Source organism: Agelaius phoeniceus, chromosome 6, assembly GCF_051311805.1.
Source record: "Agelaius phoeniceus isolate bAgePho1 chromosome 6, bAgePho1.hap1, whole genome shotgun sequence".
NCBI lineage: Eukaryota > Metazoa > Chordata > Aves > Passeriformes > Icteridae > Agelaius > Agelaius phoeniceus.
The window spans coordinates 16,495,828-16,513,008 of NC_135270.1; the positions used below are offsets into that span (position 1 = coordinate 16,495,828).

A 17,181-nucleotide genomic window follows, 5' to 3' on the forward strand; every position below is an offset into this window, starting at 1 on the left:
TTTGATGCATCTAATTTCAGTAAAGGTCCATCCTATTGTATCAATTTGCCATTTATGGTGGACTGTGTTTTGGTCACTCATCTGCAACACACATACCAAACCAGGAAAAGCAGAGATTATCTTATGGTCATTTTTTACCCTTCAACCTATATGATAGACAAATAAAAATTGTCTGTGTAGCATGCTGTGCACATGTGTTGTTCACTTAAATGCCTTTTCTCTAATCAGCTCTACAGGGTAGTCCATACAACTGTTCCACATTCTCCCTTGGCATATGCACCATGCATTTCCATTCCACATTAAATGTAAACACTCTCTGCACAAGAATGATGGAGGCTGTGTTTCAAATCTTGCTTGGGTTTATCTTTGAATGCCAGACAAAACAGGCTTTATGTGGTCTGATAAAAGATCAAGTCATCCCCATTTGCAGACCTTACATCCACTTGCATACCTACTCAAATATAAACACTACCAGCAGATTCCCAAACCAGCAACTAATCTGAAGATTGTTTAAAAGATTATTAACTGGCAAGGCATTATTTAATTCCTCCAATTTCCCCCCTCCCCAAATTCCTAGATTTACAGGATATATTGCATGTTAGTTAAAATTCCTCTGGGATTTCCACTCTTAATAAGCAAGCAGGCATCTGGGGGATCATAAGTGCACAGCTACTGCCAGTGTTAAGAATTTTTTATATATGTGTGTGTATATATATATATATGTATGTATATGTATATATATGTGTGTGTATGTATGTATATGCAACTCTTTGAATTTGTAAAGGTTTACACTCTGTCCTCAGCATTATGCTTCCCAACTGCTGTCTGCATCCAAAAGTGCTAGAAATTTGCAGTAAAATCTATCAAAACTAACTAAAACAGGAATTGTTCTCTTTAGGAGTATTTTTTTTCTTTTTTACTCTTCATAAAATCTGTAGAGGAGTATCACAGACGAATCATGCAAATGAGTCACCAGAGCTTAATTAGTCATTGCTTTTGAGTACTAGCATAGCCTCTGTGTGCTAGCCTGAACTGCCTTCAGCCAGTCTTGAGAATAAAGATCATGTTTTGTATCACCTAATTTCATTTTTCAGTGCTGAGGAAGTGTACACTCTCATTTCCAGCAAATAAGCTGATAAGGTGCAGTTCTCTCTGTAGCTATGATATATAGTATATCTGTAGCTATTTATGCTCAATACTAGATTTCTTCTTTTTTATATAATCAGATCTACTCTGATCCAAGAGCTGATGCTTTAGAAACAGACCACAAAACACAAGTGCTCGTAACACTGCTCTGCAGACCAGGTAACTATACCTAAGCTACTACACCCAGAAACTCTCCTACAGGTTACAGAAAGTACTTAACATAGTTTATACTAAACCATTTCAAAATTTATGCAAAAAAATTGACTGGTTTGAATTTGTGCAGTGATAGGATCTAATGATCTTCAAAGAGATAAAATTGGTGCTAACAAGTGAAGGCCACTCCAAAGACCTTGAGGTCCTTACGCTATGGCTCTGCCAGCCCTCCCAGGAACAGGGTGCTGCTTACACAGCCTTTGTAAACAGATCAGATCCAAGACACAGCACAGCAATGTTCCATGAGGCTGTGGGGGGGACCAAATCCAGCAGCAAGCAGCTGTGTATAAAAAGCTAGGATAAAAAGGGTGTCTTGAACAAATTTCTTTGCCCCAGTCTTGTTTCTAGTGCAAAGCTTGTAGCGGAGTCTTAAAAATAAAAGCATAAGAAAATACATATGCATAAAATCATAGTTTTCCTTTTTTTTTTACCAACTCATCCCTGACTACTGTTTAAAGTACTTGCTAAACTGGAGTTTACATACAGACATCCTGTTTAATAATCCTCAAGTGAGTCTTTCTCCATGGCTTTGCCTAATCTCTCTCTCAGTTTGTTTCTATTCTAGCTACTGAAGCTTCTGGCAGCAGTGAACCCAGCAAGCAATTATTTTTTTGTTTTAATTTTTTACCATGTAAAAATTTTATTTTTTTACCATGCCTGATAATTTTATTTTACTGTAGCTGGCAAGATGGGAAGTACAGGACACTGGACACAGAAATCTGTAGTTTTCCATTGTTTACCTACTGAAATATTATCAGATTGGTAAGAGAAAATCTATTAAAACTGTAAGGCTGCCTAATGACCCGGGCTGTTGAAGGATGTGCTTAGTTGTAGTCCAATTTATAGAAAATGGGCATCCTCATCACAAAGTTCAGCACGGAAATTGCTTCCGTATGCTTGTACTTCAGCATCTGGAAAAAGACTAAGGATTAAATTAATAGGGATACTTAATCTTCCATATGCCTCAATATTCCTCCACATCCCCCAGGTTATTACTTCTGCATTATTGCAAGAACTACATACAAGATGAATAACTGCCTGGTGGTGTTCGTTTTGATTTTTATTGATTTCAGGTATCTTTTAAAACTCCCAGCCAAACCCACAGCTTTTAGTTCCATTTCTCAGTATTGGGAAGGCAAACACAGCTATTGCAGAAGCTGACAATATTTAATACCTGAAATGCCTAGTGCATGCTCAGCCTGTAAAGTGCTGAATATTTCCATGCCAGACACTTTCTGAAGCCATCTCTCCAAGTGATGGTTTTAACCTTGCTTTCCAGCACTGGCCAGAAAGTTGGGTTGTTTGTCAGTCTTTTGCCATCAATATCTATTAAATTAAATTAAATTAATTAATTCATTACTATCCAATTAAAAAGAAAAAAAAGCCAAAATGTGCAACAAGGGCAACATCAGTCAAGGCTATTCTTGTGTTTGCACTAATTGCTCTACTACCCAAGGAAGCATGGTAACTCTTCCGAGGCCACAGAATGACATTAAAACACAGGAAAAACCCACCAAGGTTTGATCCTCTGTTAGATAATGCAGTTGTTTCACATGAAACTGAAAAACTGGCTGCACATGAAGAATTATTTTAGGTGAACAAGCTGTCAACATGAAACTTGGTATTTTTGAACTCAGGATGATGTAGATGGTATAATACCTTCTAAGTAAGAGGTTAGACTATCTAATATGTGCTCATTGACTTGTAAGAATGGAGCTTTAAATAATGAGACATAAATAAGTACAGATCTATATTTTCATTTATGACAGAAATGCTGTCCTAAAAGTAACGTATCCATGATGCTGAGCAAAACTATGTCACAACAACCAAAAGAAGTAATCTCAAAGGTGTACAACTCTAATAAAGCCTAATGCTTCTGCCTAACCATGCCGAGGGAAAACTAAAATGCTGGCTCCTCAGGTCAAAGGAATCACCTATCACCTTTAAATGGTCTCTGCAGCATGTCCTAAACTTTTCTGCATTGAATGGGCTGAGAGCTCATCATTAGAAATGGCATTATTAGAATCTGCTTTATGATATACTAAAAAAGTGGATTTATTCACATTACAGTAAGATTCCTCTGCAATGTATTACTCAAGTTCACACATTTTCAAGCAAATCAACAAGATAAATAAATCAGATATGAAACCTTTTGCAATGGGGAACTGTTAGTTGATTAGAAAGCAGGAGTGGAAAAGAGCAAAAATGAAGTCAGAAAACTAGACCTAGACTTGTCAGTGGTCATTCAGTTCCTTGGAGCTGCCTTCAACATGGTCCCAGTCGAGCTCGTTTCTAACACATGTATGTATAAAATCAATACTCCACTGAAACAATTACAGAAAACTATTTTGCTAGAAAAAAATGTCATCCCATGTACATAAATGCTGTAAGATACAGTATTCATCACTTTTTGCAAGCCACCTCAAACAAGCCTTTGCACTTATTTCTCTTTAAAAGTTACATAGTCAGCACTCACTGCAAAAAAGGTATCAAATATTTATTATATCCTTACAATTTTACTGGCCTCTATATGTTTAGCAATCACAGACATGGTAGATGGAAGACAGGAAACCAAATCAACATAACCAGAACTGAAAAGGCCTATGAGAAGTACACTGCCTTCTACCTTTGGCTTCCAAGATCAGTTCAGATTTCCACTAGTCAACTCAACAAGTACAGCAGCACATATTTCAGGGTAGATGTTTTCATGTGATAGATGTGTTTTTAATTGATTTTAAAAGTGGTGCTATCTGCTTTCCAAGTAAATCTGAGAAAATGCAATGATGTCTATGTTGCTCTTTGGGTTAGTACTGGTTAGAGTATAAGGGTTCACCTTCTCAGCTAGAAGCATGCAAAATGTGTAAAAGCTTGGAATAAATATTGTCTTACAGAACTGTTTGAGTCACATTAAAAGGTGTTACATGTCTCACTACCACATATATCCTGTACAAATAGAAATCTCCATTTAAATCTCTACAACATAAAGTTTTGCAACAGATAACATAACTCCTAATGTTTCATGGAACTGAAAAAGACTATTACAAGATTTTAATTATGACCTTGGCAATCCTGGTACTAATACTGTACTTACTGTCAGACACAGGAACAATTCTGAGTATATAAGAAGGGATGCCCAGAAAACTGCCTTGGATTGCTAGAAACATTCTTGAAAGGCAAACTTTAGAGGGTTCAAGTCATTGCAGAAGATTAAGTTCTATTTTCAAAACAAATTAACAGAAAGAGAGGATAATTCTACTGCTCAGAATGGTTTTAAATTTTTTTTGTAAATCTGGGTTATGTTATTCTACTCTGGGAGGTCCACAGGCAGGACCTACAGACATCTGGGGCAGTCTGGTTTGCAAGGACAACAGGAAGGGTCCAGGGACTGGCCACTTTTAGCCTTCACTGCATATTCTAGATGATTTTGTGCAGTGCCCATATTTGAGACTGAATTTCCTTAGGGCAGCCGAGGCAGCAAGCCTGGCTGATCACCTGAGAAGTGCAAACTGCGCCTGTTATAGCTAAATTAATGGCTGGCAAAAGGCTGAAAAAGAAAAGATTTATGTGAAAATTAAAAGCTAGCATTGCAGTCATTTATAGCCAAGCTAAAATTAGTGCAGTGAAAGGAAAATAGGAGCTGCAGGACACAGAATTTCCCAAGTGTGCTGTGGGCTTGCTCCTGGCTGGAGCTGCTGGGCACACCCAGAATTAAGTCCCTGGCAGGCAGCGCTTGCGGCATGAGGATGAAGAGTGCTGTGTGAGGAGGAAGGGCACTGTGCACACACAGCTGGGCCCATCTGGAAAAACTGTTTTTGATTTTGAGCTTGGTAGCAAGCCAGCTGTGGCCAGGTTCCTTGAGGGTAGGCTGAATAGTCACTCACAGATGTTTCAAGGATGAAAAGAGAAGGCTGGTCACCGCAAATAAATTGATTTGCTGCTGTAATCCTGCTCAACCACATTCCCTGAGGTATCTGCACGCACGCTCTTGGACAACTGGCATTTGGCAGGGCACAGTGTGAGCCCCTCTGGGTGCTGCACTCCTGCTGGTACATTCCCACTGGGCAGCCCCCTGCACCCAGCACAGCAGGACACCTTTAGGAGAGCACAGCACTTGCCAACCTTGGCTTTGTAAGCAACAGAGAGCAATGGCAAAATCAAAATATGCCATGATTATGTGCTGGATTTCTTTTCACAAAGGCCTACCCAGGCTGTGCAGTCTCTAGTCATATTCACCAAACCACCTTTTCAGGGTCTTGCCAAAATTACAGCATTCAGCAGGAAGGAATCTGCAGGAAGGTTCTTGCAAGTGTGATTCATCCCTTTGGCTTTTGTACAAAACAACCTTTAGGTTCAGGATCACAAGCTGTGTATATCACAAGGTCAAAGTTTCAGTGCACAAGAAACTCTACGCCTTAAATGAGCATACTCCTAAATTTACAGCAGAAAACATAACATTTTGCTGATGTCAATACTTGAAAATTCAGGTTTTTGCCATAAAGGATCATAATTCCTGTCAATACACTGTTGTTTAAGCTTTTTATTTTAGAATGTCCCTTTTAGGTGCCATCCCCTATGTACTGTTGGCTGCACATAGCCCTCCTCTGATTTACAGGAGATTCTTCAAATGCCTAAGAGGTATTTAGATGCTGACACTAGCCTGCAGCACTGAAAATATCTCCTGAAGTCCAAGATTGAAAAATAATTCACAAACCAAATGGGATGAAACTGTTTAAAATATTTTGTCACCTTAAAAACCACCTGATATCCTTAATAGAGTGTTCAGCTCAGGAAGGATTTAGCTTTATGCTGAAAGCATACAAGCACCATGTACTTTATGGGAAAGAGAGGGCCAGTCTCTGAGAGTAAAAATACCAAAAAATTAGCTTTGGCCACCATCTGCAGCTGCAGCAAAAATGTGATTCTAGCATTGCCAGTGTGTTTTTATGTTAACCACTGTTTGCTGAGTCCAACTGAAATTCTCTATTTTTAGCCTTTCAGCTACTTTCAGATAAAATTCCTGCAGATAGGACTAGCTGTATAGGGCAGATAACATACAACTCTGAAACCACAGATGACCTCATGCAACTGCAAAGAAAGAAGGGTCTGTTACTTAAAACAAGGCTAAAATTTAACCCAGCTATACTAAAATTATACAGGGAGTGTTTTACAGTCCCATTACAAGACATAAAAACCCAGTCACCATAAATTCACGGTGTACTTATTTGTAAGGATGTAAAAAAGAGTAATTAATAACCCCCAAACAGCTTATCTCTGAGCCAGTACAACACCAAGGCTTTCCCAGGCTCGCTGGAGATTTTACAAATAGCACTGAGAAGCTGCTTTAGCTGCTATTTGAGAATTATTTGTCCACACTGAAAAGTCATTGCTCTTTGTCACAAGTCACAAGACATTTCTTAGTGTTCCACACTTTTAGTTGACATTATGGAGAGAAAATAAATAAATGTAATCCAAACTTTCTGGAAAGGGCTTCCATGTGTAAGAACACATATTAACCACAGATGTGAGGGAGCACTGCACAGTGATTCTTTTTTGTGCTAAATACACTCTACTTTCCTCTCTTCTACTTCAACTCTTCCCCTGTATCCCCTGTATACCAAAAGAAACCAGTTTCCTTTAAAACACCATTATTTCCAGGAGAGTGAAGTGCAGTTCTGAGTATTGTCATTCAAATTTATTAAAGTAATTCAGGAGAAGTGTGTAAGGAACAGGCATGTCACAAGAGAATCAATGCAGATCAGATCAGGGCGCTGGTTTGTAGTCCTTGTAGTCCTATTGCTCACACCTCTTTTAGTTTGCAGAATATTTGCTGATATTTCTTCAGAACAAAACCTTCATGAGGTTGCCACATACTTCCAGTAGTGGAAGAAACACTCTGAAAGTTTTTTCCCTCGGGAAAAAGTTTCAGTCTTAATAACTAAAGATCAGATACCAAGGTCAGATACATGAGTGAAATAACTCTAAAGTAAAGAAATGCTTTCACTACCTCACCAAATCACTCTAATAGATCAGTAAAAGACTAAAACTATTCTTCCTAACTCTTCCTTTCTTTCCTAAATACCAGCATAGGAAAACCTGTATTTTCTAACAATGACACAACCTCTACCATGACAATGAATCTCTACCTGTCATCCATTTTCTCAAGCACAGCCAGCGTTGAAATAAAGGCTTACAACACACTTAACTGTTGCAATTATAGAACAAGTCTGATTTTTTTTTGATTCATGTCACTTGGAAGGAGAAACTCCACTTATCATAAAGAATGAAAACCAGGATGGAACAAGGTTTGCTATTTCCCTCTCTAAGGAATTGTAGGTGGACTTATGTAAACAACGGAGCAAAGATCAAAGGCAAATCTTGGGGACCATAATATACTGAGTTATTAAAGGAACAGAGCCTTTTATCTATTGTGGAGGAAGGAAGTAAAGCACTGAGACGTATGTAATATATGCAATTAAAAATAAAACACCCAAGCGAGTCCCAAAAGTGACTGAAATCAATTAAATCCAGGTTTTTTTCCTTATTCTGTTAAAGTGATGAGAACCAAAAATGCAATCTGTGACAAAAATTAGACTCCATCACCTGGAAAAGCCAGGCATTCAACTCTATTTTAAGTTGAATTTTCCTTCACATCCTATGAAACAAGCACTGTTCGATCACAAACCATGTCCTCATTCACTGCCAGTTCAACTGAGCCTTACCTTGTCCTCCACTCTGTTCAGCCTGGCACCAACCGTGTTATTTCCTCGATCTTTGCTTTTCTCTGTGGAACAAGAAACACTTTCAAATTAATATATGGTGGTATAACAAAATAGCAGTAAACCACAACAGGGTGTGTTTAACTAGCCCACCAACACCGTGTAACTGAACACCCTTACCAGGCCGATAGATCCATTCCTTAAAAGTTGTTTTCTGTTTCTTTTTATAGCATTGGCCCATGCCAGGGCTTTTAATAGCCCTGAGTTTAAGGCATTTTTAATCTTAGTTTTATGCTTTAACCATGGAGAGCAAAAATGTTACCAATTTAGTTAATGTTTTAATTGCCACTTAAAAACAATCTGCCACTATGCAAAGGGCTCTGCAGCCAAGTTGAATAACACATTTGGTAACATTTTATCTTTTTACCCCCCACTATAAACTATACAGAAAGATGAGTTTGAAAATGACATAAACAGGGAGCTTTCATTAGCCAGACTTGTCACAAACAAATGTAGTCCTATATGCTCCATTTCCAGTGTCTTTTCAAAGCTATCAAAGATCTATGTGAATATTACAAATTTCACAGGAACTCTGTAATCTTAGCACACCAATTTATTGAATATATGGTAAGTCTCAGAAAGACTAGAGCCAATATTTTGAAGACTTCAGTGAAAGTGTGTGCTTTAAGAATCTAAATAAGAACCCTAATTTAAAAGTGTTGATGACTAAATATAATTGCCAATGCTTAATCTTCAGAGCACAACCAGTTGGCACGGTTTAGAAATTTGGCAATAAAATGAAAATTACTTGAGCAACTATTTTCCATTAATTATATGTTCATCAGATTAATTTTAGACACATTCTTTGTATTGACTTACCTGAGACGGAGATAAAAAGAGATGGCTTTCCTATGGACTGGTCCAACCTATAAAACAAAAAGAAACCTTTTTGATTTTTATCAGTCTGAACCAGCATCTTCACTCTCTCTCTAGCTGGAGTAGGGAGGCCTCTTCACAAACAACCGAAGTGAAGTTCAAATAATTTTGGTTTGTCCTGTGAGTGAAGCAGTGGCTTTATGCTAAGAGTAGCTTGAAATGAAAAATTTAGTAGCATAATGGGATTTGAATTAGATTGCTCTACAGCTTCTTGAATCACTGTAAAGTTTTACCATGCCCATTTTCCATGTGCTCAGCATTGTTTTGTTTTTTCCTTGTTCTTCTCCAGCTTTCTTTTTGCATCTGTCATCTCTCAGTTGGCTCTTAGGGGCAATTCTATGAGAGCAGGTGACAGTATTGCACTCTCCAGGTGTAGAACAGCCCCTGTGATATAGGGATTGCAGTCTATAGTCACAGCTAGCAGGGACTGAGGTAATACATCTAAGTCCCAATCATCAGATTTTTAAGCTTTTTGCCTTTTCCTCCCTGTGTGAAAAGAAAACTTTATGCAAATGCCATTTTATATTCCCTAATTGCGCACAATCCTGTCAATATGGCACCTTTAACCCTGGCATTTTTTTAAACGTGGGCCCCTAATTTACAAACATCCTCCTGCTGCCGTTCATGGGTACCAAGAGAGGCTTCATTGACATACCTCCTCTGCAGCTCCTTGATTCGCACCATCAGGTTGAGGTGGCCCTGAGAGTACTGCTCAATAACATCTCGGACATCGTAGGGCTTTCTGGCTTGCTGTAAAAGAAGAGACAAAAAACATGCCCTTAAGTGACAGGAATGGACAAAAGGTCTGTGGGAATGTAGACATTTTTGAAGAGTAAACAGTAAGTTCTTTTAGCACTGTGTAAACATGTGAGTTATTTTGATTATTGCAATGATCACACATTTTTGGTGGAATAATTCTGACAGTTCTCATTTCATCCACCTTTTTGTTATCACAGGTCTGCATGCCTTCCAAGAGATAATCCACCAAACTGGAGCTCAAAAGGACTTGGAGCTAAAAAGAGTTTATCTGGCACTTGGTTCAGAAGGCTGTGCACACTCTAGTTCCTTCTGGAAACAAGGTTCATACTCCTTGGCCACTGAAAAATATTGGGTCTTGAACATGCACAAACCCCTGTTCTCAGTCAGCAGCTGGGGTTCACAGTTCAGGCCTTACCAGGGGAAGTTAAAACACAGTCCTAGAGGAAGGTGCATGACTGATTTCCTCTTCCAGTAAGACTGGTTGAGCTTTCAAAACTGCTGGGAAACACTGGTGCAAGAAATGCCCCGTGTCTGTAACTTACACCTCATACATGGGAAAGACTTCATCTGACCTACTATGCATAAAACAACTTTTGTGTAATACAGAGGCAATAGTATCAAGATAAATGCAATAGTATTTACCTGCAAGACACCAAGACTGACTGGGAAGCAAGTTAATGAACATGTTGAAGGGTAGCAACAAATTAAAGGTATCTTAATCCTACATCTAGAATCTAGAGTCCTATCAGTGCCAGAACTGGTGTTCCCAGCACAGGAAAGACATGGACCTGTTAGAACAAGTCCAAAGGAGGCCACAAAGATAATCAGAGGGCTGAAGCACCTCTGCTATAGACAGGGTGAGAAAGTTGTGTTGTTCACCCTAAAGAAGAGAAGGCTACAGGGACACCTCATTGGAGCCTTTCAATATTTGAAGAGGGCTTTTAAAAAAGATGGGGACAGATTTTTACAAGGGCCTGTAGTGATAGGACAAGGGGGAAATGGCTTCAAGCTGAAAGAGGGTAGGTTTAGACTAGCTATTAGGAAGAAATTCTTAAGTGTGAGGGTAGTGAGACACTTAAATGGGTCACCCAGAGAAGTTTTGGATGCCCTATCTCTGGAAACATTCAAGGTCAGGTTGGGAGGGACCCTGAACAACCTGACTGCATGAAGATGTCCTTGCTCATGGCAGGGGGTTTGCACTAGATGACCTTTGAAGGTCCCTCCCAACCCAAACTTTTCTATGATTTCTGACTCATTTGTTATGCTGTTTATAGAAACTCTGCAGATAATTTTCAAGGTTTTGTAAAAACCTTGGTAACATTGAGTTACAACTTCTCTTTTCTTGCATTGTTTGAGAATAAGGAAAAGAGTTTTCAGGGGTAGCTTCTAAGATACCAGAATTTGGATTCCATTTTGAAGTCTCAGAAGTATTTTGTCACCTGTACTTCAAAAGCCGATGTCTCTGCTCTGCTTTATCTGATTTCCCAAACTTCAGGATTTCCTCAACTCCATGCCATAAACACAGGTTTCTTTCCTAAGCCAAAGGAAAATGGGATACCATGCAAAACCAGGCAGTGGAGACTGTGGCACCTTCATGCAGTCCCCTGCACCTGCCTGGGAAGCAGCCTCCACATTTCAGGAATGATCCCTTTAGTAAAATCACTTTATCAAACAAAGTATATTTCAGTGTCACAGATTCCCCACGTCAACTGCAAGCCTTGAGTGAATGTGAGACCCTCTCTAGTGGGAGGCTAAGCAGGACTGGGAATTGCTTCAATCTAACCAAGGAGCACAGAAGAATTCCCAAGCATCCCAACTGCTTACACACACATAAATCATAACTAACATCCACAAAGAAAGAAATATGATTCTGCCATGGCATAAGCCTGTAAATCTTTCCATGGACTAGCACTGTGAACATGATAATATAATAAAAAAAAAATTCTTGGATTCTTTCTGTACTATAAATAAGCAAAAGAGAAATCTGCAAGTTTGAAAACTGCAGGTTCAGAAAAGGTGTTCAGTAAGAATAAAGATGCAGAGCTTTCTCCTGCCATCCTCATACTCTGACACAGGAGTCTGACAGTAGTGTAAGTATTTCCCTGCCTGTTTTTCATTTACAGGGCTGTTTCTCTCTCTTTAAAACAAGAATTGAAAACCTGGAGTAAATATATTTTAAGAATGATGCTAAACTTCTGAGTAAGTCTGGGTATTTAAGTCAGTACTGTTTTTTCTGTAACTGCTTCACATTGAAAGCTGATCTTCTATAAGAAAATACTGTTGTTGTTGACCATATAAAAAAGATGCAGTAGGCATCAGATTAGTATGGAATAGACAAAAGCAGAAGCCAGTCCCACAGCCTTCTTAATTGCTTCTCTTCCTTACATTTGGTCCTCTACTAATTAAGCAAAACTCATGGCAAAACTCTTTTTAAATGCCATAGAATTTCCTCCATCATAAATGACAGTTTTTAAAAGGCACAAAATCCAATGCCAAATATTAAATGTGCACCACTGGCTGTGGCTGTTGTTCCCTAGTAACTGCATGGGCAGGGAGGCAGATCTGGGAAAGGGGAATCCAGGAAAGGGGAATTTCTGGGAAATGCAGCCAGGTAACATCAAATAAAATGGGCAAAACACCCTGTGAAGCACAGGACACTGAAATACACAGTTTAGTACAGTCCAGCATGGACATTAGAAAAGATTACACACACAATTCATATGAATCACATAGTATGATGAACTACAAGACTATAAACGTAAGATTTTCCAGGGAAATTGTAACAAATCAGGCAACAGTTATGTCATTGGTAGAACTGCAACCTGTATTTTTAATTTATGCTATGTATAGAATATTTGCCATGGCAAAAATCATTCCACAAGTTAAAAAGCTATTTTAGAAGGAAATTAATTTGCTCAATTGGAAGAATTTACATGGAAAGAAAATTTAAGAAGTTTTCAAAATGAAAATGGGAAATCAGAACCAGTTCCTGGTCTCTGTATCTGACGGATATCACGGTTGCATCTATGTACATTAGTTTTAAGACTTCTAGAAACATTCATGATTGGAAAACAAAGGTTATTTACTCATAAATCAAGCTAATGGGATAATTGAGTATGGAAATGATTTTTTTTCTGAAATTCATTTGTAACATTAGATTGTGTCAAAAACATCTGCTTTACAACTAATATATAAAATTAATTTTTGGTAGGTAGGGTGAACAAAGCCTAGAAAAGCATTCATTTCTAAGTCTGCTTTCCCTATAATCAATAAAATCCTTCCTTAACCATAAGTCATCAATCTTCACTGATGCGCGGGACTTGTGTTGAATGTGATCATTTGTATAGAATTTGAAACAGTCCTACAGACTTTACGAGAGCATAAACACATCCATAAAAAAGGTATTAATTCTTTATAATACTACGCTGGGTTCATGGGTTATACATGGGCATCCTCCTAAGGACTATATTTAAACCTGGACTTTGAAATACAGCCTAATTTTCTCTCCTTTTTTAAGAGGAAATGATACTTCACAAAGATTTGCTTTTCATGTCCTTTGAAAATCTTTGTATCCCTTTTTAGCTTTTCTTTATTTGTTTTATTTATTTATTTAGTTTTAAACAGGAAAGCTTTGCTTTATAACTGGCTTTGGTCCTTCTGATGCCATCACCCCCTGTTATTAACCGAGTCCTTTAAAAAATATATCTAGTCAAATTTAGGCCTACAGGTGTGTCCTGCAAACAGCTGGTATCGTTTAAGAACCATGCTGGGTTCATGCTGGGACCTATTTTGCAAAATTTTCCTCTTCCTCTCCTTCTTCCTATGCTGTCCTACCAGAAGTTTCAGAGGCATCTCTAAAAAATACTCCTTTAAATCGCTGGCCTTCCTCAGTGTTGCAGCTAATTTAAGCATGAATTGCCCAATGGACTTCAGATGAAATTGGGTTGTTGGTTTGTTGTGGGTTTTTTCAACAGTTACAGGAAGAAAATATCTGAATTTTCTTTTTTTGGGACTTATTTTTTGCACTATTGTAAAGCTTAGAAAGAAAACACCTACTAAAAACCAGCTGTACAGACCTCTAAGATGCTGAAAGATATATTTTTAAAATGCATCTTCTGCTTTACCTTATTTTTGGACATTACATTAGTCTGCTTATTAGGAACAGTACAGTCATTACTTGGCACATGCTAAAACAATTTAATTTCTTATGATTATTTTATGTGCATAGAACAGATTTACAACTTCTGATGAAAGAATAATGACAGTGGTTATCGCTTAATTACAGGAGAGATTTTTAAAATCATCTTGGGGCTTGAATTTCAAGGTGACTTCGTGTATCAAGTTACTTGGGTGCTTTGGAAAACTCTACCTTTTGTGCTCTCCAAATTTCTAAGCTTGATCATGACCTTATATTCAGAAATTATGGAGAAGTATCAGATATTCTCCTACTTTCCTACTGGAGATTCTGCTTCAGAAGAAACAGCAGCATATTACTTGTACACAGGAGTAGATCCACCCCACTTCAGCCAAATTACATTTTTAGTTCTTTAGTAGCAGTTAATATGGATTCTTCAGGAAGGAAGAAGACTGCTGAGGAGAGATGGGAGACAACCCTGTCCAGGGATTTTGTAGATGGCCAGGACCGAGCCTTTTGCAGATGCAAAAGTGAGAGTACAACTGAGAAGCCAGATTAGCAACCGAGATACTGAGCACAAACAAGTTTTAAGTATGAACTGAATAGTCCCATTCTATTCAGTCAAATGCTTTTTCAGGTTCTATCAAATCATCTGCCGCAGGGGAGTTTCGTTTATTTGCCAGGTGGATAATGTTGCACACAGTGCTCAGGCATTTTCAAAATCTGTTTCTGACAAATACCACTTGGGAGGTAGATCTACAACGTGTGGATTTCTTGTTACTACGCAGTTTAGTTAATACCATGGCAAATATTTTATGATCTAAATTTATGAGAGCAATGATTCAGTAATTACCATGGAGCAAAGGATCACAATCAAGTTTTAGAATGAAAATAAATTAGATTTTAATGGAACTGGCCACATTTAGGCAATTATTCACACAGCAGCAGACACATCACTGGACTGGGCCACATCCCTTGCCCAATTTAAAGCGCTGACCAGCAAGTGCTAAAAAACTTCTCAACAAAATGACTATAAATATTATCTTCAAGTAGTTGAGACTGTGCCTTTCTTAATTTTAGTCTAATAATGATAACAAAGGGTGAAATGTGCTAGCAGAAACTTTTTGAAAGCCCTCTCTTCAAGAAAACTCTGGACATGGGACATTTCAGCCTAAATGGTACTGATTTGAATACATTATACATAACTAAAGCAATTTTCTGACAAGCTCAGGCAACCTTAGCCACAAACTAGCTCATTAGTAAAAATTAAAATATTCAAAGTATAAATTTGCTAAAGAACTCAGGAAATGCTTCTGAATTTTATAAGGAAATCAGAATTGTGGGATTGTAACAGCAGCAAACTTTGCCTTACAGATAGATATATTGGACTGCTAGTCATCATCATCATCCTCATCATCATCATGTTCTTTTTGTTCTTAAATTTTGTAGCCTTCAAATTTGAAAAAGAAAAGACACTCTCCCTTTTTGGAGGTCTAGATTAAAGGTGGGATGGCTTTCTGGTTTATTGGAAGCAGCAATAGCTAAAAAATAGATGTAGGCAGTTAAGCCACACTCATCCTTTGCATTTTCAGTTTTGAAGACTCCTCCAGAGATTATCCCTTATTGATTGATTTTAAGCAAGGTAATATATTTATTACCTATGTATACATTCACCTGGTTTAAATCAAGCTGAAGGCTGTTGACATGTGTTTTTACTGGATTAATGAAACAGATTTTTAGAAAGTTGGCAGTCAGAATTCTTTATTCAGACCAGGAAACAAGGTTAATTAGCTACTGTTAAATGCTTATGACATCACAAGGCCACAGGAAGTGAAGTGGCACATGGGAAATGTATCAGTGAGGGCCAGAGGAGGAAAGAGAATCAGTATCTCACTAACTGGGAAGGAGGTCTTCTACTATGCAGAGGGGAGAAAGGAGAAGAAATGAGAAACCCTCCAATACACTAACAAATTTCCACCTTGGTTTCTTATCAGGACTTCATTATCATTGAGTAAGGGACAGAAACAAGGCTGAGGTAGTATTTTAATCTCTAATCCTACTGACTGGGCACGAAAACAGCACACAGCTCAGAATTAATGGAGACATATGAGAATGTTTGCACTGCCAGAAAGAGACAGCGATAACAGAGGGCTAAGGGTCAAGTCCATTAGCAGAAAATAACATTTTAATTCAGACTGCATTTCAGGAGTTTAGCCTATTTCCAGTGCATCCATAGCTGACTAACCTGCTGCGAAACAACCGTCCTATTGAAGGAGGGAGAGGATAGTGGGTGTAGATCACCATTACTGAAATGAATTGTGTTAGTCTCTCTTAAGTTTCTAAAAGAGACAATGAATCAGGTGAACAAAGGGTTTATTTAGAAAAGGAGCTTTCTATTCACAACTCACCTGGAACTTTTTTTTTGCCACAAAATACTGCATCCTCCGAATCACCTTGATGGCAGCGCGGTGGTGTTCCCGCAGCCTGTGGGAAAAACCAGGAGGGTCAGGGGGGAAAGAGCATCTCCATCCAGACAAGAAATACAGCAGGCTGCAGAAAACCCTTCCCCAAAACATCAATGTGCAGTGTAAGTAGCTGTGATTCAGCACAGCACACCGTTCTGCTGACCTTCCTCACCTTTCAAGAAGGCTCTGAAAATCCAGGGTTTTACCTGACCCACGCTAGGTTTGCACCCATGTCACAGCTAAAAGAGGTGTCCACATAACCTCCTTCTGTGTCTAAGCAAACCTCCATGCATCCCTCCCAGCTTCATTTCCACAAAAAAACCCCAAACTCTCAAGTTCCTGCATATCCAGCCATGAACAGCTTTTATACAATCACTCCAGTTTTTAGGACTTTTTGGTTTGTTTGGGTTTTTTGAGGTGTTCACCCCACAATTTCAATACAACATGTTTCTTCACTTAGATGATTTTTTTTCCACAAAGAATTATTAAAATAAAAACACTTGAAAGATCTTTGATTTGTTGACTGCTAAACAGTCAAGAAATAATCTAGTAGTTTCTGGATGTAACATCTACATACATATTGATCCTGAAATGGAACTGTAGCTTAATATAATAACAAAATAATCTGAAAGGTCTTTAAAAAATATATGCCCCTCTTTGTGCATATGCATATGATCTGACAACAGAATAAAGAGAAAAGAATTTGCTCATTGTGCTTTTAAATTACAGACTTTCAAAGAATCTGACATGATTTTTCAGACAGTGCCTTAAAACCAACAGTTATTTCAAATTTTTCAAAGCTTCCAAAAAG

At 38.2% G+C, this 17,181-nt stretch overlaps 1 protein-coding gene across 1 annotated transcript in view; it reads right to left on the reverse strand.

Moving 5' to 3' along the window:
* Positions 1-17,181, reverse strand: part of KCNQ1 (potassium voltage-gated channel subfamily Q member 1) — a 330,737-nt gene that overhangs the window by 93,345 nt on the left and 220,211 nt on the right. Inside the window, exons 12-15 of the mRNA XM_054634841.2 lie at positions 16,314-16,389; positions 9,667-9,761; positions 8,955-9,001; positions 8,079-8,140 (exon numbers count right to left, since the gene is read on the reverse strand). Of these exons, the coding sequence (XP_054490816.1) occupies positions 8,079-8,140; positions 8,955-9,001; positions 9,667-9,761; positions 16,314-16,389 (280 nt within the window). The remainder of the gene's footprint in view (positions 1-8,078; positions 8,141-8,954; positions 9,002-9,666; positions 9,762-16,313; positions 16,390-17,181) is intronic.